This window comes from Zosterops lateralis, assembly GCF_965231275.1.
Source record: "Zosterops lateralis genome assembly, chromosome: 15".
Lineage (NCBI taxonomy): Eukaryota > Metazoa > Chordata > Aves > Passeriformes > Zosteropidae > Zosterops > Zosterops lateralis.
Window position 1 is genome coordinate 9,154,593 of NC_139775.1, and position 27,396 is coordinate 9,181,988.

Consider the following 27,396-nt stretch of genomic DNA (forward strand, 5'->3'; position numbering starts at 1 on the left):
GCGGGGCGGGCCGGGGGCGGGGCAGGCAGGGGCAGGGGCGGGGCAGACCGTAATGGGGGCGGGCCGGGCCCGCGGTGCGGTCGGTGCCGGTCGCTCCTGTTCTCTCCCGCTCTAGGCTGAGGTTCCGAGCCCGGGGCAGGTGCTCCATTGTGCGGGAGGGACAGCACAGGGCCCGTCCTGGGCTTGCCGGCAGATCCGCCCCAGCAGAGTCACGAGCTGATGGGAGCAGAGTGCCGGAGGCCTCAGTCCATCCCGCTTCGGCCCCGGAGGGCAGGCCGGGTTGCTCAGGGGTGCACCCGCCGTGTCCTCACGGTGAAAAAGGTTTTGCTCGTGTTTAGCGTTCTGTGCCCCGGTGCTTTCCCGCAGAGCTGTTCTCCGGCCGGTCATTTCCCAGCCTGCGTTGCCTCAAGGGGCTGCTCCTTCCCAAATGCAGGTTTGCATTTGCGTTTTTTGAGTATTGGTGGGTTCGTGTTGCCGAGTCCTCCCAGCCTGTCCAGGGCCCTCTGTCCGTGAGGATAATGACTATCCCAGGTTTGATGTCCCCTGCAGACCTGGCTTCGGGTCACGGTTAGAGATGTGACTAGAACATCTCCCGGGGTAAATGGCAGCAGTGCTCCGTGTGTTACTGGCCTTCAGGTGGAGAACAAGCCGCTCTCTGCCCTCCAGGCCCTGCTGTGTGAGCAGTGGTCACCCATCTGCTGGGCCATTAGCTCACTGTCGTGTTTAGGGAGAATTGAACGTGTTCTTCAGATTCCTTCTTTGTAGTCTCTCCCTGATTTTACTTCCTGTATTTTTGTCCTTTTGCACTGGAGTGCTGTCCTGAGTTCCCTGTTCAGCCAGGCCAGTCTCCTGATAGATCGACTTGTTTTGCTGAGCATCAGGAGGAGCTGTTTGTACGATTGGAGGAGGTTGTCTTTAAAGACCTGCTGCCAGATTTCCTGAGCTCCTTTGCCCTGCAGAGCTGCCTCCCATGGGGTCCTGCCCGCTGGTTCTCTGAATAAACCAGGGTCTGTCTCCTGGAGTCAAGGGATGGAACCCTGCTGCTCATTTTCCCCATACACTGTGTCCTGAACGTGGCTGTTTCCAGGTCACGACCATTGTGGCAACCACTGATTATTACACATCAAACCATTTCTCCTCATGTGTGACTAATAAAGGCAGAACTGCTGCATCTCCTGTTCTGTTTAGAAATGCATTGACTGACTACATGGAAATGGCTTAATTGCAGAATGCTTATTCCATTGAGTTCCATGCTGGATAAATACATTGTTCTGAGATAAAATCTAGCCCGGAATTATTTTGGTCTCATTCTCACAGTGCTGTGTGTGCCCTGGCAGCTTTGGGTTGTCTGCATTCATCACACATGTAAGCTGCTCTCTGGATAACACAGCTATGCATAACCAGGACTTAAATATGCATGAAATTAGGAGTCTTAGTCATTCACTCTTCTCTAGATTTTTTCCCCTGCTCTTTACCTTTCTATTATGGTTTTATTCCTTCTCATCAGATATCTTCCAACAAAATTGGTTGCTCCATCAGTGTGGCCAATGCAGAGAAACTAAAATACCCCAGTTTCTTGGCAAGCTGCTTTATGCAGTGGTTTATATTTTCTTTCTGCTGTTAGTGTTCTTGGAGCAATAGCAGAATAGTTGATGGCATCAAGACTTATCCAGACTTAGGAAAGAACTATACAGACATACACTGATTTTAAAGAGTGAAAAAAAAATCCCGGAAAATGAATATTTTCCTTTCCTATTGTGTTATTTGAACAAAACCAAATTAAAACAAAAAAGAAACTGGCTAAGAAAAAGAAATTATGTCCTTTGCTTTCTTGTTGTATGAAGTACTGATTAGAAAAATTACTGAAGGTGAGGAAACGTGCAGAGTAGCCAAGGAGGGTAGACTCATTAAAACCTTTTCAGTACTGCTGGAATTTCTGTATGTGATACTAGCTGTGGTTCTGCATATTCTGATCATTGTATCAGCCTTGCTTCTATCTTTGTACATTTTAAGGCAGCCTTATTTTCATAAAACATCAACATATTAATGTGACATGTTAAAACAAAGTAGAAAAAAAGTCAGATGACTGGAACATCTCTCTGAAAATGAGCCAGGCTAGTCTTGTAAGATATGATTGAACAGAGTGTTTGAAGACTGACTTTACTGGGTCAGTATAGAATTAATAGGATAAAACTGAAGGGACTATTATTAGTGACTCAAATTGGAATTTTTCACATATCACTCTCATCCAAGTACATTCTTCTGAACAATTTTTGGTCTTACATGACTAAATTTTACCAGATGTGGTTTAACTGACTTAGTCTAATCATTTTCTCTTGAAAGGCACTTGGCATAGCTAACAGAGCTGCCATGGAAAAATTAAGTTAATCTGTGAATAAGAAGTATTTCAGCTTAATACAGAATGCAATGAATATAAACTATAAAAGAGTGCACTTTTAATTTAGTAATGTCATAAATTCACAGTTACTCCTACCAGGAAATCAGGTTTTTTACATTTATTGGTGTTATTGGTGTACACTGTCCTGCTGTAGCTCTCAATTTAACTTTCTGGGTCATAAAAGTATGTATTTTTCTTTAAGTCAGTTGTGTTGCTTATTTAAATGCTAAGGTTGAAAATAATTGTGAGACATTCTACTTCATTACTTAAGATGTTTCTTTATATGTCTAATTTTATACTTTCACGCAGCAAAAGGGTTGTACAAGATGCAATTGTTTCTGCTGTAAAAAGATCCTTGATGTTTAAGGTTATTCAAGTTTCACCTTTTTGTCACCCAACAGTTAATCTGTCATGCCTCTTATTACTCTTGTTGAGAGGTAGGTGGACTTTTTTATGGAACTGACAGGAGATGTAGGAAAATTTACGTTGGAAGGAAAAGCTAGTGAAAGGATATGGATTATAAAAGTCATATATATATACACAGACAACAGATTTTGGGTTTGTTAGCATAAATTTCTATTTTATAGTAAGACTAGAATCTTTTCTAGTATTTCTTCAGAGGAAAAGTAGTATCTTGTCAGGTTTATAGTGCGATAAAATAAACACAAGGAAAGAAACAGGTTCACAATATAAAGTCTTCAGTAGTAACTCCAGTTTTGTTGGTATATTTTTCTGTACCAAATCCTCTATAGGGTATACAAAAACAGCAGAATAAGTAAGAGCCTTTAATACCAGTTCAGGAAGAAAACAGTCTTGTCTGGAGTACACATCATCTGCTTTAACAGCATCAATTCAGTAGTCTGTGGTATGAACTGAAAAGCCAGAGTGATACAGATCCAATACCTGGGACATTGAAACAATCTTTTCTTCTTAGGTAATATTCAGTAATAAACACTTATAAAAACACATTTTTCATCATTAACATAATTTTTAATATATAGACTGGTGCCATAAGTAGTCTAAAATAGAGGTTCTTCATTGAGCAATTTTCACTGGGCTTTTTATGCCAATGAAAAAATCTGTAGAGGGGCATAAAAATTGCAACCAGCAAATATCCCTGTGGGTAAACCTCCTTAAAAACATGTATTTTTCTTACAACACTATTACACCATCAATAGCTTGCTGTTCAGGAATACAATTTACTACCAGAGTAAGTGTTTCAGGAACTGGTGTCATCATGTTTGTGGATCAGTTCCTGATTGTCTGCTACGATGACCAAGGTAGCTGGAATGGTTTCACGTGGACAGTTGATGGCAATGTTACTCAACTGATCACTGCACCCATTCCTCCAGCTACTGTGCTTTACTTCTTGGAGCTCGCAGAAACAAGGAATTATTTTCCTGCTGCAAAATGATTAGTACTGCTACACATCCAGATTTTTTTTTTTTTTTTTTTTTTTTTTTTTTTTTTTTTTTTTTTTTTTTTTTTTTTTTTTTCATTTAGTATTTGTTATATATACCAAGGTTTTCAGTTCAAGGATATACAAGGTATTAATTTATAGAATAATAACTTATGCTTTTATAAGCTCCATCATGACTAAGCACTTAAGCCATATCTACACTACAAACTTTGGCCAACAATCAGAGAGAAATGTATGATCCTCATAGTACCACAGTGCAAATGCCATTATACTGAGGAACAAAACCCAACCCCATCTCTCCTTTCTGCAGAAACACACAAGAGTTTTGCGCTATGAGTTAAAGCTATGCCATGGGAATATCCTGCCAGTGTCCCACACAAACACAGTTACCCTGGCAGTGCTCCTAGGGGTGCTGTATCTTCAATCCGACTTTTATTTCCTTGGGGTTTTTTTTCCCTTTCCTTTCAACTGTTGTGGTTGCGCAGCTCCTTTATTTTTGTTTCATCTTCAAAGCAGCATATCACATTTTCACAAAAGGAAGTATTCAAAATGGTCATTAAAAAAAGTTTATTACATCAGTGAATCAGCAAATAGTATTTATTTCCAACAAAGCCACATTATCTTTTTATCTTCTTTCATCTAGATTTAGCTGTATTTAATAGTAGCAAAAATGGGACTATAAAATGTAGAATGGAGATGAAATAGTTGATGATGTAATCTGAGGACTATTCAAATACAATGTACTTCCAGCTCTTCTACCCAAAATGCAGCCAATTCATGTACATTTATGCCTTACATTTTCATATATTTGCTATAGAATGCAAATATTTTATACCCAAATAAAAACCTCCTACAGGATAGGAATATCTTTAATTGCATAATGTAGATTCTGTTAATGAATTTGTAATAACACAGCCTCTCCCTTTACAGACAAGGTGACATTAACTGGCATGATGGAAATGGTAATCAAATGCACTAGATGGGATGAATAATGGAAATACTCAGACTTTCTGTCTACTGATACTTCAACCCATCAGGTGATTATTCAGTTTAATATTAAATACTCAGTCCAGCCTCAAAATAATGAAGTTTTAAAATCCCACGTTAAGTTTGCTTAACAGTGGAAAACTGATGCTGGAGCATCATGTAGTCTTCAGATACACTTCAATGCCTTTAAAAATGTTTTAAAGGACCTAACAATTTAGGAATCTAACTAAGTATTTTCCAGTAATGGTCTTTGCAAATTTCAAAGCCATGAGCTTACTCCAATAAAGCAGGCAGATATCTGGAAATCTTGTCAGTCCAGAATATGAACAAGACAGCAAGTTTCCTTGGCTTTTAATTTCTTCATTAGTTTAAGATCCAAGGAACTGTGGGTTTTGTTCACTTGGCAGAAAAAAAGAAGTTACTTTTTAAACCCTGATTTACCAAAAAAATAAAAGCCCAGAGATTTGCAGACATAATAAAATTTATTTAAATTCCATGCATTACGGTAGCTACAAGTGTAGTCATATGAAACTGAAGGACAATAACTTCTTCTGTCCATACAATGTAGCTGTAAGTGAAATGAATGGGAGTTCCACAGTTACAAAGAAACAAACAAAACAAACAAACAAAAAAAAAATCCCAAAAAAGGTAAATCTGTTTCAGTTTTTGAGTTTCAATTCAGATACAGTCACTAGACCGTAAACTTTTGGGGGAGAAGATGGGCTCACCAATTTTACAGCTGAGAATGTTTAGTTTAAGATATTCTGAAGAAGCTCAGAAGATACCTTTCAATAATTACTACTAATACTCTGGAAAAAATGAAAATAATCCCTTAGCCTTCATCCTAATTGTTAGAATCAGGACAGCAATTGAGACAGTCCATTTTCAAAGTGCAGCTAAATCGGGTTTTATTATGCAGCTCCTTCAAGTTGTACTGAGTAAGCTTTACTTTGAACCAGTTTTGCTTTAATTTCTCAAGAAAAACTTCACTGGTCCTCATAAGCTTACATTGCTTTTTGATATGCAAAAATTTACAGACTGTGCTTGATTCTGACCCTCCCATATTTCAGTATGTGCAAACTCTTAGGGATTTAAATAGTCTTTCTCCCTCTCAGTTCAGACTGATCTTTAAAACAGCAAGGATTATCCGGCCCTCTAAATTAAAGACAGGGTGAACTGAGTAATTTATGTAACTGGCACTTTTTAATTGGCCCAGTTCTCCCACAAAATGTAGTTCTTATAAATACTAATAGGCACTATTGCCACAGATTTTCTTATTTTTGCAAGTTTCACTGATTTACGGGTTGTTAGCATTTTCTGCAGTTAAGAATTTAATAATGCTGAATTTTTATAAAGACACAATATGTAGTTCTAGCCTTCAAAATTTACTTACTGTGTCTAGTAATGATGTTAAGTCAACCTAAATTTGCTGAAGGTATTAACAAATGTAAAGCTAATGAAGGTGCCACATTTGCATGAATGTTTTTTAGTTTTCAGAATGCATTCAAGAAAGGGAAGGGGCAAACCTAATTATTTTAATACAAACTTGGTTGAGTACCCAATTGCCTCATTTAAAACTGTGTGTGTGGGGAGGCTGAGGAGTTTAGAAAAGTCCAAGTAACCAAATATCTGGGTTACTGGGAAGTTAAAAAGCTAATGCAACTGTGTTACATCCGGATAAAAAACATTATTCAAAAGCAATTCCAATACAGAAAAAGATTTCAAATTGAATAGTTTATTAACATGGTAGTCATCTTTGTAACATGTGCACACACACTCGCACACTCTGAATGATCTGCCTGGAAAAAAGAGGTCTTAATATAGATGCTGGGGGAAATTAAACATTAAAAATCCTTTAGATTTTCATAATTATAGGCAATTATGTCCACATCACTTACAAAGCTATTGCCGAATCTTTCCAAGGAAGCAGAATTTGGGAGAAAAAAAAAATTCTTTTTGGGAAAATTCAACAGTGGCATAGCAGAGCTCTCAATATGAGAAAGCTGACATAATGTGGACCTTTGCTGTGAAATTTGTCTTTGCAAAATATGGGGAGAAGTTTATCAATGGGCAGAAAATAAGACGGCGGTGTGAAGTAGGCTTTTGCTGAGTCGATTTTCCTCACAGTATTGTGCGGGGTCATTGAGAAAAATGCTTAGTCCTTCTCTGGAACCAGTTTCAGAACTTTTCCAATTGCAATGGTCTTACCTAAACCAAGGAGACAAACAGGAGAATTATATTTACTGTGAAAGTAATGTAGATGTCTCAAAGAACACGAAAACTTGCCCCAAAATACCGGCTCTCAAGTATTAGAAATCACACTGGATAAATTATTATGTTGTAACATCAGTGTATTTTAAAAGCAGCATAAAATTTTCCAAGTAGTAAGCCTGCCATTCTGACAGCAAAGAACACAATGTGGGTTGTGGAAAGCCTGCTTCTACACTCATCTAAGGAGAAGACAAGGCAAAATCACTACCAGATCTGTTTACTGCTTTTCAAATAATTTATTTTAAACACATCCCACAAATCTATGAGTTTTACCAGGGTGTGCATGTTAAAGTTCAACATACAAACCCCTGATATTTTTCAACTTTCAAAAGTGAGACTATGGTATTCACATTGTAGGTGGACTTTCCAGGACACATTAAAAAAAGCACTGCTGGTTATTTTTCAAATCCAGTCTCTTGTTTCACAACACACATTTCTGTACATTACTGGAATAAAACTGTCTCTCTGTTTCTAGCAAGGACTCTGCACAATGACAACAATTTGCTTAGATTTACATTTTCATTGTTACCCAGAGAGTGATTTCCCCTAGATAACAGCATTTTAATACCTCACTGCCATGCAGCTCCAAGTTTTTGCAGCAGTCAGTACCTGCTGCTGAAGCAGCCTTACCCTCATCCCTTAAGGTGAAGCGACCCATCTGAGGGAAATCTTTGAATGTCTCAAGGCAGATCGTCCCTGCTGTCCTTAAACGGGCAATGCAGACTTGATCTTGTTTCACAAAACGGGGCCGTGTCTTACTTTTTTCTCCTGTTTTTTTGTCTACCAAGCAGATTAAGGCCTGTGTAAGAAAAAAAAAAAAAAAATAAGTGTGAGTGCTAAAATAAGGGTTCTTTTTCTTTACAAACAAACAGAATTGGTCTAACAAAGAATATACTTACAAATACATGAGTAAGTTTGCATGATTTATTCAGTCATGATGTACACTTTTCCAAAGGCTTATGCTAACAGTTACAGCCGTTTTTGTTTGTTTGCCCATTTTTGGGCACAACCAACAATTTCATTCAAGGCTGGAGCTTTGTTGCTCTACAGAGGTATGACATGACAGAACTCTTCATCCTAACAACTAGATTGTTTAGATTCACATCACAACTTAAAATGACACTTACTGTTATCTCAACTTCTTCAATACAGGTGTGGATGTGCAGCACTGCATTATAACCTGGGCAGATAATGGATTTGTGCTCAATTATCACTATCTGTAAGACAATTCAAAATAAGTGCATTTTTCCTAATTTCAATTATAAACAATGGAGAATAATCAATGCAGAACTACATTAAAAAATCTATTGAACAATATACACACAATTTTTTATCAAAGAGCCAGAACTTCTAAGTCACTAGTTTATTTTGAAAGTAAAACACTGAAGAACTAGCCTGATGAGGTCTTGCTTTCACCATTATAAGTATCTAAAATTTGATTGAGAAGTTACATTCAAAACAACTTACATTTTAAAAACTCGAATTAATGATGTCAGTGTTAAGTATATATGTTATTGCCCTTTTAGAGATATGGCAGTGAATAAGAAATCTGAAGTGAAATTTTAAACTACTGAAGTTTTAGATTTGGCAAAACATAAAACATTTCCATGGTTTCTACCCCTCTATACAGCAATTGAATGTTATTTTACCTGGGCATCAAATGTGCGTCCAGAATGACAAAGGTTGTTGAGATCACAGAGAATAAATCCTGGAAGGATCTCTTCCTCTTCAATTCCCTTCAGTCTGATCTTTAGATTTTCACCTGGGGCTACTGAGTCAGTTTCTACATCATCAGAAAGGATTCCAAGAACTTCCACATTGTGCTTAAAGAAAACAAAAACACAGTTTTGCATTGTGCATATTTTAGCCTGGTACAAAGTAATTGTAATATAACAGTATTTCAATAAATAATTCCATTACGGTTTAAGTTCATTACATTTGGTTCTGTCAAGCTTCAGAACATTTAAAATATTTGACTGATGAATTACTAATACTTGAATATTTTAAAAGAAGAGTTTTCAAGTTTTTTTCCCTTTGGGGGAAAGAAAAAAAATGTAAAGGGAGAAAGAAAGAAACTGTTGAGCAATATTAACCCACAACAGGTAAAAAGCTTAGTGGGCCATGTACAAACATGAAATAAAACCCAGTTGATGTGTGATGATTTTTAGTCCAGCAACTGAGTTTACTGAGGCAGGAGAACCCAAGGTCTGAGTGCCAAGGAGCTACACACACACCCTGCTCCCAGAAACATCACCCATGTAAAATGTGAGAGCTTAGTTGTGTTCAACAGAGCAACAGAACATTTTCTGATCTGAAGTAATCCTTAAGAACCAAGCTCTTTTTTTATGGTAGTAAATGTTTTAAATATCTAAACCTTGCCATACCTTGTTTGGCATCATCACAAGCTGTTGTCCTTTGCAAATAGAGCCTGACTCCAGCTTCCCGAGGACCACAGTGCCCATGTCCTTCACAAAAAGAAATCATTACATAGCAACTGAACACACTTTCCTGAAGAGTCCACTCTATTTATGATTTACCTTTAAGTTTGATTACTTAACTCTATGAATATCTAGCACTGCTAGACTTTATATTGGAAATTGTTCTCATGAAAGATTACAGATTTTAGGAGTTTCATATAATGTCAAATTATTTACTTCCCCTTCCCTCTTCTATTCTACATGGAAATGTAACATCAGCAAACAAAAAAGATACCCTCTAAAAGTACAATAAATAGTCCATTTACTGCTTTCTGAAAACAGCCTCTTTATACTTTCTATGTTATTATTTTAATCTGTACCTTGTATTTATCCACAATTGGCAGCCTGATTGGTCCATCAACTGAACGGTTGAAGTTTGGCAAATTATCCAGGTATGGAATAAATGGTAACCCACTAAAAGAGCAGAAGGCATTTGTTTCAATTTCATGAGCACCCTTCCATTTAAGAAAATTACTCAGAATGGATAAATGCAGTCCAACAAAAGGAATCATTTTCATCTTGGCATCATTTAGAACAACGACCTCCAAGACAGCTAAATCTATTATAACATCCCATCACTAGTGTCCACTTTACCCCAACCAACATATAAATACCCAGGAAATGTCTGTTTTTAAGTTACATTACAGGCATATTTTACACTAATTATTCCTTTGAGACACACAACAGATGTGTAATATATTTTGGAAATACAAGATCATAAGCTAGGTCCGAGTGTGATTTCCATTAATTCTTTTTAAAGTACACTGTACAATATTGAAAAATGTGACATCCACTGAGACATGGCTTGTCCCTATTTATAATACTGCTTCAAACAAACTCTTCACATCAAACAATTACTCATTCTGGCAACATCAGCTGCAGCATCACTGGCAAATTCAAGTGCTTGTAAGGCACTGAACTCACACAGCCAAAGAACTGCTAATATTTTACTAATAATCTTCTGCAGTTTGCAAATGCTTTTCATTGGCACGTTGCATGACTGTGTTCTTGTTGCTCTGGCTGTATTTCCTCAAGCACTTTGGCACACAACTGCAACATAGCACACTGGGCTACCTCCCAGCTTCACTGAAGCATTTACTTCTATTGAAATATAGCAAATATTCAAGTTGCTCAATTTAAGATACATACATATACCAAGGACAGAATTCTGACTGTTCTTTAAGGTTTGCTCCAGTCAGTCCTGAGCAGGGCATGAAATGAATGTCCTTTTTGGGATTGAAGCCAACTTTCTTCAAAAATGGCACCAGTTTCTCTTTACATTCCTCATATCTATTAAAATGACAAGCAGATCAAGGTAAATTCCACTTATTCCAGCATAACATAATCTCATGCTTTAAAAAACAAGCAGACATTTCAGTTCCCTCAGTTAAGTTACTGTGTGAGCAGCAAGCAAGCCTAATGAAAGCCTGGAGGCCTATTTGCATCTTCTCCCCAACCTTCCAGCACAGCTTGGTGTTGTCTATTCCCCTATTCCCCCTCATTCCTCTGCTCCATAAAGCATCATCAGTGCTCTCCATACACTTCAATGACAGGGCTGGGGGAGCAGCAGCACAAGCTGGAACTGCTTAAAGCAAGAGATCCAGGCCAGCACAGCAGGACAGACCACACAGACACCTCCTGAGGTCAGGCTCCAGGCCGGCACTTCAGTGCTGGCTCGCTCTCCTCCAATCTCCTACACACTTTCTGGAAGTTTCATGCTATTTCTGTCTGTCACACTGCCTCCTCTCAGTTTGGGGTGAATTCAGTAATGTCAGAAGGTTGGGGCAGGACCAAGACAGAATTGGGTGTGCCTGAGTCTCTTAGTGAAGCTGGCTGACATTCCAAGGTTGCCCAGGCCCTCGTGGCTTCCCACTAAAACTTCCACAGTTCTGGGCAGAATACACAGCAGGTTCTCTGACAACTCTGGCAAACTCAACTACTGAAAACACAATCACTTCCTTTTTTAGACTCAATATAAAGTTTCCAAGTCAACAATTAAACTATGCTAGAATGCATGGGTTTGTTAGATATGTCTGCATGGATCCAAGCAGTGAATGCTGGAGTGTAGAACTCCCAGCTTTATTAAGAGGCCCTGCCCTAGGCACCAAGCTTCTGGTTTTCCTGCCAGTTTTATAACTTGTCCTTAGTCTACCAGTCAACCATTCATTCATCAATAATGGGATACAAAAATTACTTAACCAAGAATTATTTTATTGCAGTATCTGTCAATGAAGATTAGTTTTTTTAATATTAAACTCACCTTTCATTACTCCAGTTTACAGTTGGATCATCCATTTTATTAATAAGAACTATTAAATGCTTTACACCTGCTGTTTTTGCTAACATGGCATGTTCTCTTGTTTGTCCACCTTTCTCAAATCCAGTTTCAAACTCTCCTTTTCTTGCAGAAATAACCTAATTAAAGATACATATTTTAATAAAAGTTCTACAATTCTCTCAACAGAACAACCAACAATACTGCCTAATTAAAAAACTTTGGGTAGTCAGACCTAGTAAAAGCTTCCAAAATGCACTGGTATATCCTCAGTATTATCCCCTAGTTTCTGCACTGACATGTAAAAAAAAAAAAATCACATCACACGTGTGGACAGCTTTAAGCTGTCAAATTGCTCCAAAATTCACTCATCTCAGTAAATGTAGCATTTGAAAATTCTGCCTGCTATAAGTAACCAAAAGAATGAAGAAGCAAACGAAAAAAATAAAAATTAGAAGCTTAATTCCACAGCATATGCAAAAGAAAAGTATCTGATTTGTCCTTACCAGCACAGCAAGATCAGCTTGAGAAGCCCCACCAATCATATTTGGAACAAAGCTCTTGTGTCCAGGAGCATCTAAAATAGTGAAGTGTTTCTTCTCCGTTTCAAAATAGGCACGACCCACTTCTACTGTTTTACCTTTGTCTCTTTCTTCTTGGTTTGTGTCTAAGGCCCACGAAAGGTACCTAAAAAAATCCCAACCCAAATACTCTGTTGTTGTAATCATTTTTATTAAATTTATATATAATTTGTTAGTCATAAGAGACTGTTTTCTTTGCTTAATTATTTTAACTACCTCAGCATTGCTAAACTTAAGTATTTCCAAGACCAGCAGTGACTTTACCTGACTAATTTGTGTGTACAGTGAGCTGCAGAGCCCATTGCCAGCTCTCCTTCACACACCTATAAGGATTCAATTCTAAAAATTCTAATAAACAATTTTCATTTTCAAAGTTCTGCAGCTATGATCTAACCTCAAATAATTTAAGTTTTGCCTCAGTCTCAGAAACACCTCAGGATCAAACACAAAACAATTCTTCCTTCTTAGCATAGTTAACTAAAACATTAGTTCTGATTTGCATGGATCATTACTGAGAATTATAATTATTAGTTCTCATTTATTTGCACATATTAAGCAGAAGTTAGCTATGAAATAGACACCATCTTTATTCACACTATCTTTGATATTTTCATTATATCGATTCTTGTCCCCTCCTAGTAATTTTTCCCCATGGCCACCAACAAGTTAGCTTTCAGTTAGATAAACTGAAATTTCAAAAAGAAAAAGTTACTTAGCTCCTTCGGGTTTTGTGAAAACTGGTGAATATAAAGAAAAGAAAATACTCTTATTAAGGATAAAAATTGAACTGGATGAACATAGCAATATTTTTTGCCATTAACAGCAGCTTGCTGACATCCTTAGTTTTGTTTTGTAGTGACTGAGAGGTGTGTGAAGAGATACTGCTTGAAGCTTGGTGAAAAGAGCTGTGTCACCCTTTCTATTCCCCTCTCTCACACGGATTCAGTGAGTTCAGGTCAATGCCCATCCCCTGAGGGCTCCAGCATGGCTCCACCCCTAAGGAAGTCTTTGGCTGCTGCTTTTCCAGAGCCCTTTGAACCCTTATTATCCCCCAGCCAAAAAGAAAAAGCTTTCAAAAATGAAATCAATTTTGCAGGAGTTGTTTGGAGCAGAAATCAGGCTGCTACATGTGCTATATATAAACACTGCCCCTTACAACCCAATCAACCAAAAAACAACAGCAAAACCAAAACCAAACAAGAGGTCTGCAAAAAATCCATCCAGGACAAGAGCTCCATCTTGCCTGGAGGAATCCAGGGCTACTGGGAAAAAAAACAGTTTCATGGCAGTAAAGGGCAGTGTGCTACTATCTTCACAAAATTCATACCATGTTTCTCTGTTTTTTTCTTTAGCTTCTCTTTCATATTTTTCAAGTGTTCTTTTGTCAACCATTCCTGTCAAATACCTAAGAAGAGGGAAAATAAAAGTGCAGTTTTACACAAAGCAGAAAGGTATTTCCAAATAGTTAAATACTTATAAAATCCCTACAGATTATTATGATTGGGGAAAAAAGATACTTAATTTTTTTTAATATCTTTACAGAAAGGACTAAGTTTAACCAATGGTATGAAGCAGTTTCAAATTGCATTTTTAAAATACAAAGAAAAACAGCCACGTTCTAAGAAAGTGATTAATTTTTAAAATTTGAAATTTGCTTTTGCATAGTTGCTTCTACTAAGTGAAAATCCTACAGCAATAACATTAATGTGCTGGAATTAAGAAATTGCAAAGACAATAAGTACCTCAATTGACAGATATAGAAACATTCTGTTATAAAAGTATTAACATATGCTGATTAAAGCCACAAGAAAATATTACTAATTTTAATTGATGTTTTTTTAATTCCCAAGAACAGGAAATCTAAAATTTAAGAGTTTCCTTACATTATTTGTCCTCCAATAGTTGACTTGCCAGCATCTAAAAAAAAAAAATAATTCAAATCATCAACAATGTACAATTCTAAAAACAGCAGACCAACTCAGTCATCTAGTTTATTTCCAAAGGATTTATCTTTTGAACCATAATCTAAGTTTTTGGAAGCACTGTGCACCTTCCCTTGTTTCCATTATAGTTTGTTGTCAAATAAATTACACAAAATTTTGAACATGCTGTTTTTATATATATAAATTCAGAATTATCTGTAACAAAAACCCCTCACCAAGCAGTGATCCAACTAAAGCCAGGGTCAAGAGTGTGGGAAGCTCTTGCAAAATCCCCTTCCCTGCTTCCTTTATCCCTTGTCCCTAACTTGTGTGGGCTGTTCTTCAATATTGGGATTTACCTCTGTCCACAGCCCTTTCACTTTGTGTGACTCCATTCTGAATTTACCCAAGGACTAAATTACAGTACTTTTAAGGTGATAAGTAACTACAGAAATGAAAAGACAGAATTTACTGGATAACTTGTGATCCTATAATTCTTCTCTATTTCTGACACCACCTAAGTTTTTATGAAGCTTGTTGAAACTATTAAATGATGACATTTTACTATAAATGCTTCTTTTAACCATAAACTATGTTAATCTATTGTTGTAACCCTACAAATTTTTAGTATTTAGAATAAGAATTTTTGAATCTAATAGAAAGAACCTTTTTATTTAAAATAAGCAGAAATGAAGCACCATTTTCTGATTATAAACATTTTAGATAATAAACACAGATGTGTCACTTCAGCACTCAACAGGAGCAGGTACTTGAGAAATTATGAACACAGGCACTGTGTAGAGAACACACTCTACCCCTGAAAGACCTTTAAATTTTTCATTTTCCAGAGCAGCTTCCTTAGAATAAATGCTCCTGTGAGCCTCAAGACGTGGTGAATACAAAGAACAGCATTAATGTCTAATCCTCTGACTTCTCGATAACACACAACAGACAGATCCAACTGCTTCACCTTCACTTGTAACTTACCTACGTGTCCAATGAATACTACATTTACGTGCTCTTTTTTAGGAGCACCTGGAGGTGCTACAACAGATTTGGGTTTTGGTATTTCCTCCTCCTCTTCCATCATTTCCTGAGCGCTCTCTTCGGAAGGGCCCGCATCCCCCGCAGGACCACCTCCTAGCTCTGCTTCACTGGGTTCCTCTTTGTGGTCCCATGACTCTTCTGGGGACATTTCTGTCTCTCCATTTTCCACTAAAAATGAACCAATTTGATATATTCAAATAGATAAAGAAATTAAAAAGAATTACCCTGGGGAAAAGCCCCTGCCCCAAAGGTGAAACCACAAGGCTTTTAACTACCACGTCTGTTAACATTTTCCTACAGAAAAAGGGACAACTGCTGCTTGTTTCTGAAATTATTAATACCAGGAGCTTTCAAGCTACCTTATGTGCTGACATAAAAAATCTAGGATACAGAAATTTCTGTTTTAACGAGGCCACAATTTTACAAAGGAAAAGCAAATCCGAAGATCCACTCAGACCAGCATGGGAGTGTGAATCCACAGACACACACTACCATATGTTTCGAAAGCAAAGGAGAGGGATTATAGTTTAAGTTCACTCATAAGCCATATAAAAACAATGAGAAAAACACAGTTTCCATGTTCTGATTGTTCACATTGCTGACCACTTTAAAGTTTTTTGCTAATCACCATTCCACATATGTTAATGGGGATATTTTATAATATGAACTTATTTTTTAATAAAGTACTGATCATTTTACAATGTCCAAGTAATCCAGTTGCAGTTCCCAATGCATACTAGTGTTCAATTACCTCTTTTCTCATCCAAGTATGAAGATACAACAAAAAACACTAAGGGCTATTGGTAAGTGTAAAGGCTCTATTTTGTTTGCAGTGATTCAGCAAAAGCACTGCAGTAGCACATTACAGTACTATCATAGTGAAAAGGAACAATTCTCATCTTACCAACAGATTCTGAAATTTCCATGTTAACAGCAGCATTTGAAGCTAGGAGAAAAAGAGGGGAAAAAATGAATCATTGAAGACACACATTTACCGTGACAGTAATCAAGAACAAAGAAAAATGAGTGACTAAATTAATAAAGGGATAGTTCAGATGTTTTGGCACTTGCCAAAGCTTTTCAATATACAGGTTCATTCCGAAAATTCTGCTTCACCCTAGTTTTATGATCTTCCATAAGCCACTTTATGAGCCTTTCTCAAAATTGTCTATAAAACTGTAAATAACTACAGATAATCACATTGCCTTACAATTGTAGTATGACGTTAATGAAGATTGGAAAATGTTCATAGAGATTTAAAAGAGATTATTTGCAATATTTTTTTAAAAAATCATGTAATGAAGATCACAAAAACAATTACCTTCACAAGAGGCTGTCTGCTCCTCTGGAGAAGGCTCTACAGGTGCACCTGCAGAGAAGAAAAAGTTTATCATTTAAAGTACAATGATGTGACCAATTTCCAAACTTTGCCACAAAAGACCATCTCCCAACTTGCAAGAAGTGTATGGAAAGAATAACCACCTCCCTCCCCGCCAAGTGGTACTAAACACAGCCTCTAAGCACAAATACTGCTAAAGAACATCACCTAAACTTGGAGAAAATAATATACCACTTCTAAAAACAACTCATTTTTTCCCCCTGCACGGAAAGATACACTTAAAGCAAGCAATTTTTCTATACATAGTATTTTACCTGCCTATCCTTTTTGTGTGCACTGGCTATTGGCAAGTGTTAGTGTCTAACTGGTGTTTAAAAACATCAAAGCAGTTTCATTGTATCCAAAGACACAACGTGATGTCAACAACCACAGGGAAAAGGTCTGCCAGCTGCTGCTTACAGCCAGCCATGTCTACACTGCTCTTGTGCCTCACTTCCACTAAGTGTTGAGTAGAAAATAGAAACAAGCCATTAAAAACAAATTCTTAACATCATCTGTAATTATTAGGGTCAAGAGATGATAAACTCATTCATATGTGTGTAAGTTTGCCAGTTCTCTTCAACACCACAGCACGGTCCCATTATGTGGAGGGCAATGTCACTGGTCATGTGCATCTATCAAAGCCACAAGTATGTTTTTATGGATAAATTACTCAACCCTCTCATGCACTAAACCATGCCACCACATTTCATGCTGAGGTGCAACTAATTATTAACCCTACTAGGAGTGATACATTCCAAGTAACACACCACTCAATGTTTTGGGATGCCATTTCACATGATCAAGGGGCCTTCTATAACTATCCCTAAAACCTTAACCTATTTAGTTTTCTCTTGTTGTAGGTTCAACTTCAAAATGCTTTGAAAGAAATTATCTTTTTTCTCCAACCACATACAAAATTCATAGCCTCTTTAGCTGTATTCCAGCTCTCCTTCAACTGAATTCTAACCACAGATCTTAGAGCATCACTTGCTTTTACGCATGATGGGACCTAAAGATGAAACAAATCCCCTCAAAAGAACAAAACCACACAGAGAAGGACCTGACTCTAAGCCTCTTTGCTTTCGCACTGTTTGCGTATTTGCTGCAGACTCCTCTAAAGTGGAGCAGCGCCGGGAGAGCTGGCAGGGGGCCAGAGGACAGGGCTTTGCAGGCAGGGTGAATGTGGGTCACAGCACAACAGCCAGTGGCCAGCAGCAAACCGGGGACGGGGCACAGCAATGCCCGACTGGAACCATTCCCTGCGCTCCTGGGCTGGATCGGACGTGAGCTACGCTCCCCAAAACAAACCAGCCACACTTCAGGAGAATGATTTAATATAGTCAGTAAAAGCATTACAACAGAATACCCTAAGATCCTTTTAAAGAAATGATCTATCACTCCCATTTGGCAGCTGGAAAAGACTCAAATCAGCCCATTTTTGAGTGTGGTTGCACAAAATCTAGGTATGAACCTAAAGCCTCCATTTTGTAGCACATCAGAAGACTGTTGGCTATTTCACACATACTGTGGTTGGGATGCATAAATATTTTAATTACAAGATCATTTCAACAAGCTTTTGATTTCACTCCAGAAGTTTGTCTATAATAAAAAATGTATCAAATGGCAGTATTAATGCACTTGCCTTGAAACAGAAGTTATGCAAGTGGTTGGAGAGCTGGTTAATTTCTTAGAAATATATTGTCAATCAACAGCATTCATATAAACTCAGTTTTTACTTTCTGGTCTGCAATACAGCAGGTATGCAGACAGGAAAAAAGTTTCTTCACAACTAACAGACCGGAAGAAGAAAAAAGGTCCCTCTGTAAATTTTGTACAGGTCCAACACATAAGAGTCAGTAAGTTTGTGCAGGGATGCTAAAGAGTACTGCCACACAACCAGGGGGGCAACGTATATTCAGCTATAACCACAGCCATTGATTAAAGTCTGGTCACTTTGGTACACAAGTGGCAGACATGCTTTGGAAGAGGACACTGAATTATTTCAAACATATACTGTTTCTTCAAAGCAGAAAGAAACAAACCACTCACTAAAAAAAAAAATATTGTTAAGAAACCAAACAAATAAACAAAGAACCTTAATTTCAAAATAAACGTGCTTTAAGTGACAAAAATAAACACTCCCTGCAGTAATTGTTTACTTCTGATAAACAATTACAGGTTATGTTGGGTTATTTCAGACATTGATACCTTTCAGACAAAGGCTCAGATTTACCATTTACTCTGTGTGGAAGTCAACAGATTGCTTGAAATGTGCTTTAAGACCATCACCTGAAAAGAAGGATGCAATCCTACTGCTTCCTTAGACCACAGGGCTGGTGCATTTTGGTCTGTCACCTCATTTGTGAAGATCATTCAGACAGGAATCTTTTATAAGAGGGATTCAAAACGTACTTTGTAGGAAATCTGGTTTTAAAATCAGGACATGCCTTAAGTGATGCCAATTTTTTAATGCCTCGAGTTATTGGATTTACACATGATAAGCAATTGTTGGGTTTTACACCTACCCATACTCCATCTCTCCTTAGTCAAGAACTTGCAGCCTTATCCTCAGTATTACATGGAGTGAGTGGTTTATCTTTAGTCCTGCTCAACATCAGAGCCTTAGGACATTTTCTGGAATATCTTTGTTTTCAATGCCAAAGGCAAAAATGGATATAGATGCTTCATTTATCTACTGGTGCCATCAGACAATGACATCATGTAATTCAGAGTCTTGTCTGGAAAAGGTAATTGTGGAGATTTTTAAAATGTGAAATTCACTGAAGAGTATGCACACTACCAATCCAGAGTCCAAAACTGCACAACTTGTAAAATATGGTGACTGGTATTTTTAAAATACATCTCATGTCCTAAGGAATCCACTCGGCCTAGTTCATTCACACAGCATTCTACTACAGCTGATGAGTTTGTTGCAAATCACACCAAGTTCTGTACTTGTTTGCATTTTTGTTGTGCAATAACCAAAGCTGCACAGGTACAACATATTTGAAGTTATCATCTAACCTCTGAAAATGTTGCTTTAAAAGACTATGAGCCAGCAGTAACATATTAGAATGTTTGTAGATAAACAATAGAATATTGCTTTTTAATTAAATTTATATTAGAATGTAGCAAGTTTTTCATATATAGAACAGGTACAGCTGGCAAAGTAGGAATCAATATTAAAACAGTGGTTAAAACACAGTATTGAAGTCAAACTCAACTGCTAAGCCGTAGTGACAACCTCCATCTTTACACAAACCTTAGTGTTCACCAGATGACCAGAAAAAGTTGATAAATGCCTCCACAGAAGCAAGAACTGCCCAGAGGTTAACTGGTAATTCCTCAGCGGCAGTCACCTAAACCACAATGCAAATGCCTTCAAAGAATTGATGAGAGGCATAAATTTGGTGCAATACACAGCAGCACTCACAGCTCTCAGCCTGCCCTGCTGCTGGAGTGATAAGAACCCAGACAGGACTGGAACCTGACAGCTGGGGTGGACTACAGAGTTAATGAAACTCTGCACCACACAGCAGAGAGATTAAAAAAAAAGAAGTTAAAAAAAAAAAAGAAAAAAAAGAAAAAAAGAAAAAAAGAAAAAAAGAAAAAAAAAAAAAAAAAAAAAGGCAAATTCAGCCTGAAATAAACATCTGATCTACAAAACTTAGATGCCTGTATAATGAATTAATGTTATCACTTCTCTAATACAGACATCAAGTTCCTTCACAGGAATTCCTGAAGGGTGAAGAAACACCTGACACCCACCTTAGGATTCCCATCACCTTTTTGTATGTGTAATTCCACTATCTGAGTTCAGCACATATTTACACAGTAGTCATACAATCTCAACAGTTTTCATGCACTACAAAACAGATATTTGCCCCCTCTTCTTAAAAAATGAAAGCAAAAAGGGAATTACAGCAGAGTAAAAAAATAAAAGTCTGCATCAAACACACACAGCGTGACAAGCAGAATAAAAAAACCCCAAGAGATTCTTAGATAACAAAAACACACAAAAATTACGTCACATACAAATTAAGTGCTGCAGCTAAACAAAGTGCTTTATATTCAATACTTAAAAATGCACAGAAAGAAAATGTTTTCAGGAGTTCACTGTAAGGCAGTTGTTTTTAAAGTGAGACACAAAATTATGTTCTTCTCCTCTCTGCCCTGCATTACAGCCTATGCCCCAGCTTCACCAGTGGACAAACCAGTTTCTAAAATGCATCAGTGCAAGAACAGCTTTAGTAGTATAACATGACTCTGTAAAATTAACCAAAAAAAAAATTAGCACTTGTTTCATATTCATAGGATTTTTTTACATGTTAGCTTAGTGAAAGACCCACCTTTTTCCTTCCCCAGTGAGGACACACCTTAAGTTTATCTTATCTAAACTTGACATGCTTCTTAACAACTAAGTTTAAGAAAGCTTATAGGGATTTTCAGGGAATATACTGAAGCCCTCTTTTGCTTAAGGCCAAGTATTTGTGCTCACTTGATAACTTGATTTTCAAGACAGATAATCAAGAGACAGTATTTCAAGAGTTCAAGATTCCACTCTAAGATCTCTCACAACCCAGGTATCTTTAGTATAACCCATATTTTTAGTATTGCATCACCTATCCTAAACTAACTTTTGTACTGAAATACAATCACTGTCATTTTCCCATAGATATCTTCAAAACACAGTCATTAATTTAATGGATTAAATTATGACTGCTCTATTCCTTCATAATAAAAACCACAAAACAAAAGCATCTTTCTATCTTAGCTTCATACAATCAGCTGTTTCTTTTGCTTGCCTATCTCTAATCACAAAACAGGAGAAAAATGCCAAAATTCCTTAAGTGGAACTGTAAAACCAGATTATAAATAGAATCCAAGAATTATCCCAATTTATTTTTGCGTTTATTTTGATAGAGCAATCAAGTTTTAAGATAACATCATGCTTTCAAACACATTCAAGCAGCAGCCCAAAGCAGAGTGCCAAACACACGGTCAGGAGGCTGCCTGGAGCCCCCAGGACAGTTCATGCAGTGCACAGCCAACCCCCAGGGGTTTGTGTGTCTTTTACTGGAGTCAGGCAAGGCCACAAGGGTGCTGAATTATTCTAACAGGAGCAACACAATCCCGGCCACCTTCCTGGGGACACTTTAGAGGTAGACAAAGGACATCTGTGTAACACCTTGGCACCCTGAGTGCATCACACAGGTATTTTGTATCTGATCACCTGTCAGTGCCAAGACATCCAGCCTTTCTCTGCACTGACTCTTTCAGAAGTGGTTGTGCAGCTCATCTGTCTAGAGAAGCTGATATAGAAGACTGCTCTAGATAGCCAAGTGCCAACTCAAATCAAGATTTTCAGATAAGATGAATTTATCCCATATACTGGCACTGACAATACAACCCTGATTTGCTGCCATGTGAGCAGTTCAAGTTTGCAGTTCTGAAGGATTTACAGTAGCACTACCAACACTTGCAAGGAATTCATCAGCACATGGCTGTTCCAAGGCTGACATGAACAACCATGTAACCCTTTAACACAACAGGGCTACTAGTCTTACACAAGCCTTTCTCAGCAAGTTTATTTGCAAAGTGAAGCCTCTTGAGGACTGAGATGTTGAAGAGTCTCGCAGTGTAAAATGAGATAACAGGCTTTGAGGAGCCCAGTGGTACAGATAACTCATCATCCTGCTCGGGAAACTACAGGTTTCAGAACTGAAGTAGAAGATACTGAAACTCCACCTCTTGTGTCTTGACTGACATACGGATGGCCCAGCTGCTATAAGGTCAGGAAAAAAAAAAAGAGGGCAAGGAAAAGCAGGAAGAAAAATGCTATATCTATTTATGTACAGCACTTGAAGGCTGAGGATGTCCAGCTGCTTGAATGCAACTTTTTCAGAAGTGACTACTGCAGGCAAGTGAAAGAGGGAGTGAAGCAAACAGCGGCACTGAATCTTAAGCCAGATGTTTGCTTGGCTCAGGACTGTAGGCGCAAGTTGTTTAAACTGTAGTCATTAACAAAGACGTTTAGAAATTCACTTGAAGTGGTCAAGAGAACTACCAAATGAAACAGCAGCCCCAGTATCACCAAAAGGAAAAATGCTCTTTCCTTACACCAGCTGCTGTGTGTCACACTTTTTATTCTTATTACTTTCATACTAATGACACTTCTCTTGCTACTACCACTACATACTTCAAATCAGTGAACAATTCAGGTTGGAAGGGATCCCAAGAGTTAGCTGGTTTAGTCTCCTGCTCCAAGCAGAGCAAACAGTGAATACTTAAAAATTATTTCTGAAAAGAAAAACTAACACAAAATATAGTAAAGACCATACAAGGAAGCTGTGATAAATTTTACCATGAATCCTGTGCATAGTCAAGAACTATGACAAAAACTGAACCACAAAAATGCAGATTGGTGCAATTTGATGCTGCGTTTTTAGGAATGTTTTGATTCTCTCATACCCAATTAAAAAAAAAAGGAATCTTATTAATCAGGGGTTGGTGTTAACTACTTCCTCTGAACAATGCCTTGATACAGAAACAAAGAAAAAGCCACCCAAATGTAATTATCTCCTACACACACCCACAAAATTAATAAAACATAATTCAAAAAGAAGTCAAAGAAGCTAAAGAATGGAGTTGCAAGGCACAGTTGTAACTATGAATATTTAGAGGCCCCAACACAACCAATGTAATTTCATTAAGTATCACACCTGGCCTTAATTTACTTGAGTTTGCCAGTCCAGCAACGGCCAGAGAGTGTCCCCAGAAGTACAAAATGTCTGTGACACCCTCCCAGTTCACCTGTCACATAACTGTGCTGCAGCCATGGCTATCATAGACAGAAAACCAAAAAGTCTTAATTTCACATTTCCAATAGAATCCAGCAAAGAGAGATTTTACACAAATGTGTTTGACTTGGACACAATTTGATAAAAGCAAGTCCTCATAGCTACAACATTTAGAACATACTGGTTTTAGTATATTCCTCAGGTTCAAAAATGTAAATAATGTGCCTTTTTCCCTTATACTCAAATGATAGTTTCAGAATTATTTTGGAATTAAATTATCTCTGAGCAGAAGTTATATTGGTGTTAAGCTTCATTCACTTTTCTTCCTAATATATACTTTCCAATCAAAAGAAAGCATGTGTAAACCAGTGTTAAAGTAAGCCATTAGGAATGCAGGTCTCAGGAGTTTCCCAGTTTTAGAAAGTTAACATCTTCCATAAATGGCTTCTGAGAGTGCTCCTTCTGTGCTCTAAACATAAATGACAGGAATTTTATTCAAATTGCTAGAAACATTAAGTTAGTGTGCATGAAAGGAAACACTATTACACAGTGCAGCCACACAATGGAATCAGTCCTGTGGAATTTTTTATATGCCTTGCTGCTACTACACACTTACCCTGATCTATAATGACCTTTGAATTACTACGGAATTACTAAGAAAAACCTCACCAGGAGAAAGAAGAAATACATTACTAGAACTTAACTTTAGGCCACTGAAATTCCTGAAGTGACTCCCAACTTTTTAGATTTCTTAAGGTTTAGATTAATCAAAGCTAATTTAGGTTCTTCCCATGACAAACCATGTAATGAAGGAGTAGTGTCACAGAGCACCTAATTCCCTATGGGAACAAAAGCAAACCGGGTTGCTGAAAAGTAACCTATTCAGCACCATTGTCTAATCACATGTTGTCCTGATTTATTTCCAGAGCAAGCTCCACCTAGTTCTTCCAGCCAGGAAAGCTGGCTGTCACCTTATACAAACATCTGCCAGGAGAAGACTGACAATTACTTTCTGTAACCAAGCACACCAGACCTGCAGGAGTACCTAACAAATATATATTCCAGTTAGGAAAGAAACTGTTTTTACCTGCAGGTTTTTGTCTGCCTAATCTTAGGGATATTAAAGCTACTTAGAGAAACTCAAAATCCTAAACCTTAAAGAAGATATAGCAATCAAGGTGAATTCAAACCAGGTAGATGATAGCACTATGTAAGAAATGTACTCAGCAAGACACAAAGCAAAGCTGTCCTGATCACTCCAGATGATCAGACAGCTTTCAAGTCATCCCTAATTTCTGGAAAGAAAAAGCATCACAGGCTGCAGAAGTGGCAAAAGAGTGGAGAAAAGGAGAGTGAAAAACTAATGAGTAGGTGAGGAGATGTAGTTTAAATTCCTACAAAAAAAAATTAACTGTAAAAAGCCTTAAATGAAACCTTACAAAAACAGGCAGGAGATTAAAAAAAAAATCTAAATTATTCTAATAATATTCAAAACACTAAGAAAGCTTTCAGTCATAGTACTGATTACATAGTTAGAAAACCCAAACCTTTGATTCAGATTGCAATATCTGAAAAATATAGGAATGGATTTTGAAGATCAGTCAAAGGTGCATCACATGCTCATCATAGCCCCAAGCTACCCAGGCTACCTCTGTGAACTTTAACATATACATTTATTCTAAATGGAATTCAAGAGTCTGCCCATGGCTTCTCTGGAGTTTATTTTAATGTACTTAGACACTGCTTGGCTGCACAGTACCTGAGCTACAACTTCTGCTAAAAATCAGGAGTGCTGAACAGCTGTAGGGAACATATAATCTAATGTAGGAACAGGTGATATATAATATGTTACAAAAATATTATAGTGTCATATATAAAAGTTACAGATTTTAGTTGCTAAGAACTATTAACTTTAGACAGATCAAGACCAATTAATATATTAAGGCAAAACACAATAAATAGTAAGCCACAACTAACAGGAAAACATGTCAAACATAATGTAACAAGTAATGCCTTTGGTGAAATTAAATTACTGGTTAATATCTGAAACACTCACTTGTTTCATAATATACCAATAGGGATACAGAAAATTATAGGAAAAGTTAGGAAGATCTCAAACTCCTTAGTTGCAGGAGTGACATTAAAACACTACCACAAAGTTAAGCAGCATATCTGATGTTTGGAAGAACCTTCAGTTTGGAGCTGGAAATGAAAAAATAGCTCTCCTTTAATTTCCCATATGCAAAGTAAATCTAGTATAAACACTGATTGCACACACAAAGATCCTTTGAAATTAAAAGCAGGGTAAATTTCAGGTTATTCCATTAGGTGAGGCCAGCTGGACCAAACTCCCTTCCTTACTAATCCTTTATCGGCATTATGTTAGGGGAAAAAAAATACTTGATATAATCTTCAAAAAGACATTTAAGATACATCTGAGCCACCGGTGGCTGAAGCAGCGCTTTTCTCCCCAGCAACACTAAATTTATTACCTCCAAAACCTTCGACAACTCCTAGAGTATTATATGCTATATATTATATATATTACATATATTTATTTTACATATTATAGGAAGAGCAGAGCTCTGTGGTTTTCCTCATCACGGGCGATCCTTTGGGAGCAAAGGTCCAGGCGAACAGGGGATCCAGAGGGAGCCGGGGCACCCCGGTTGCTGCCGCTCCCCGGGCAGGGCCCCCGCTCCCGGCGCGGCCTCACCCGCCGGGCCCCGCCATCCCGGGGCTGCCTCGGGCGTCGGCAGCGGCTCCGGTGCGGAGCTCCGCGGCCCCGCCGCCCCTTCCCCAGCCCCTCTCCGCGCGGGGCCCCCCCGGCCGTGCCCCTCCCGCCGGGCAGACCCTCCCTCGGCCGGACCCAGCTCCCGCCCCGGGCCGTGCCCCCCCGAGCCCCGGGCCGCCCCCCAGCCCGGCCCGGCTCCTCGCCCGCCCCGCGGGGCCCTTTCCCGGCCGCCGCGGGCCCGGCACCCCGGCCCCGCTCCCTTCCCAACATGGCCCCCATCCCTCCCTGCCTCCCTCGCCCTCCGCGGCGGCGGCCCCGCGGTTACCGAGCGGCGGCGGCGGCGGGAGGCCGGGCGGGGGCGAGGGCGGCGGCAGGCCGGGCGCCGGGCCGCCCCGCAGGAAGGACGGCACGAACTCGGCGGCGTGGACGTTGGGCACGAAGGGCTTGGCGTTGACGTTCAGCTGCCGGCTGAAGGCCGCCCCGAGCAGCTCCTGCTGCGCCTCGGCCTCCGCGGCCGGCGGGGCGCAGCCCGGGCCGGCGCCGCTGCCCGGCTCGATGTCCGCCTGGTCCCAGCAGTCGGGAGCCGAGTCGCTACTGCTCCCGCTGCCGCTCCCGTTCGCCTCCATTTTGTCGCGGCCCCACAAGGCTCCGCGGCCCCGAAGCGTCTCCCGGGTGAGGGGGGAGCCGGCGGCGGCACCGACTCAGCACTCGCTCCGCCGATTCCGCGTGTGCTCCGCCGCCCCGACGCGAGCGCAGTGTGGCCTCTCAAGCCGCCGTACCCTCTCCCGGCAGCCTCTCCTACCGCCATCGTAGTAGTTTTTATCTCCCCCGGCCCTCCTCCTGCTGCACGTCCGAGGCGCGGCGGGAGAACTACAACACCCGTCATACCTCGCGCGCGCACCCGCGGCCCTCCTCCTGAGGACAGACGGGAAATGGAGTTGCCTGCGTTCCTTGCCCGCTCAGGAACTGCAACTCCCGGCGGCCCCCGCGCGTGCCGTGCGTTCCTGCCGGTCCCGCCCCGTGCTCCGGGGGGATGCGGGACACGGAGTTGGCGCGAACGCCTCAGGCGGGACAGGAACCGCCGGGGTCAGCTCCAGCCGTGA

General features: G+C 39.2%; 1 protein-coding gene and 1 long non-coding RNA gene across 2 annotated transcripts; one reads left to right on the forward strand and one right to left on the reverse strand.

Annotated features, from left to right (window-relative positions):
• Window positions 1-68: 68 nt before the first annotated feature.
• On the forward strand, window positions 69-5,471 carry LOC310915783. The gene is made up of 2 exons (XR_014591218.1): window positions 69-433; window positions 4,749-5,471. It is a non-coding gene; the product is annotated as an uncharacterized lncRNA (long non-coding RNA).
• On the reverse strand, window positions 5,269-27,020 carry GSPT1 (G1 to S phase transition 1). The gene is made up of 15 exons (XM_083872917.1): window positions 26,619-27,020; window positions 16,700-16,747; window positions 16,283-16,324; window positions 15,319-15,546; window positions 14,293-14,326; window positions 13,737-13,814; window positions 12,335-12,515; window positions 11,814-11,968; window positions 10,703-10,843; window positions 9,874-9,967; window positions 9,461-9,541; window positions 8,726-8,899; window positions 8,204-8,293; window positions 7,707-7,875; window positions 5,269-7,013 (listed from the first exon to the last, which is right to left on the reverse strand). Exons 1-15 carry the CDS (start codon window positions 26,917-26,919, stop codon window positions 6,961-6,963), a joined length of 1,869 nt encoding a protein of 622 aa, XP_083729043.1. The 5' UTR covers window positions 26,920-27,020; the 3' UTR covers window positions 5,269-6,960.
• Between the last annotated feature and the right edge of the window lie 376 nt (window positions 27,021-27,396).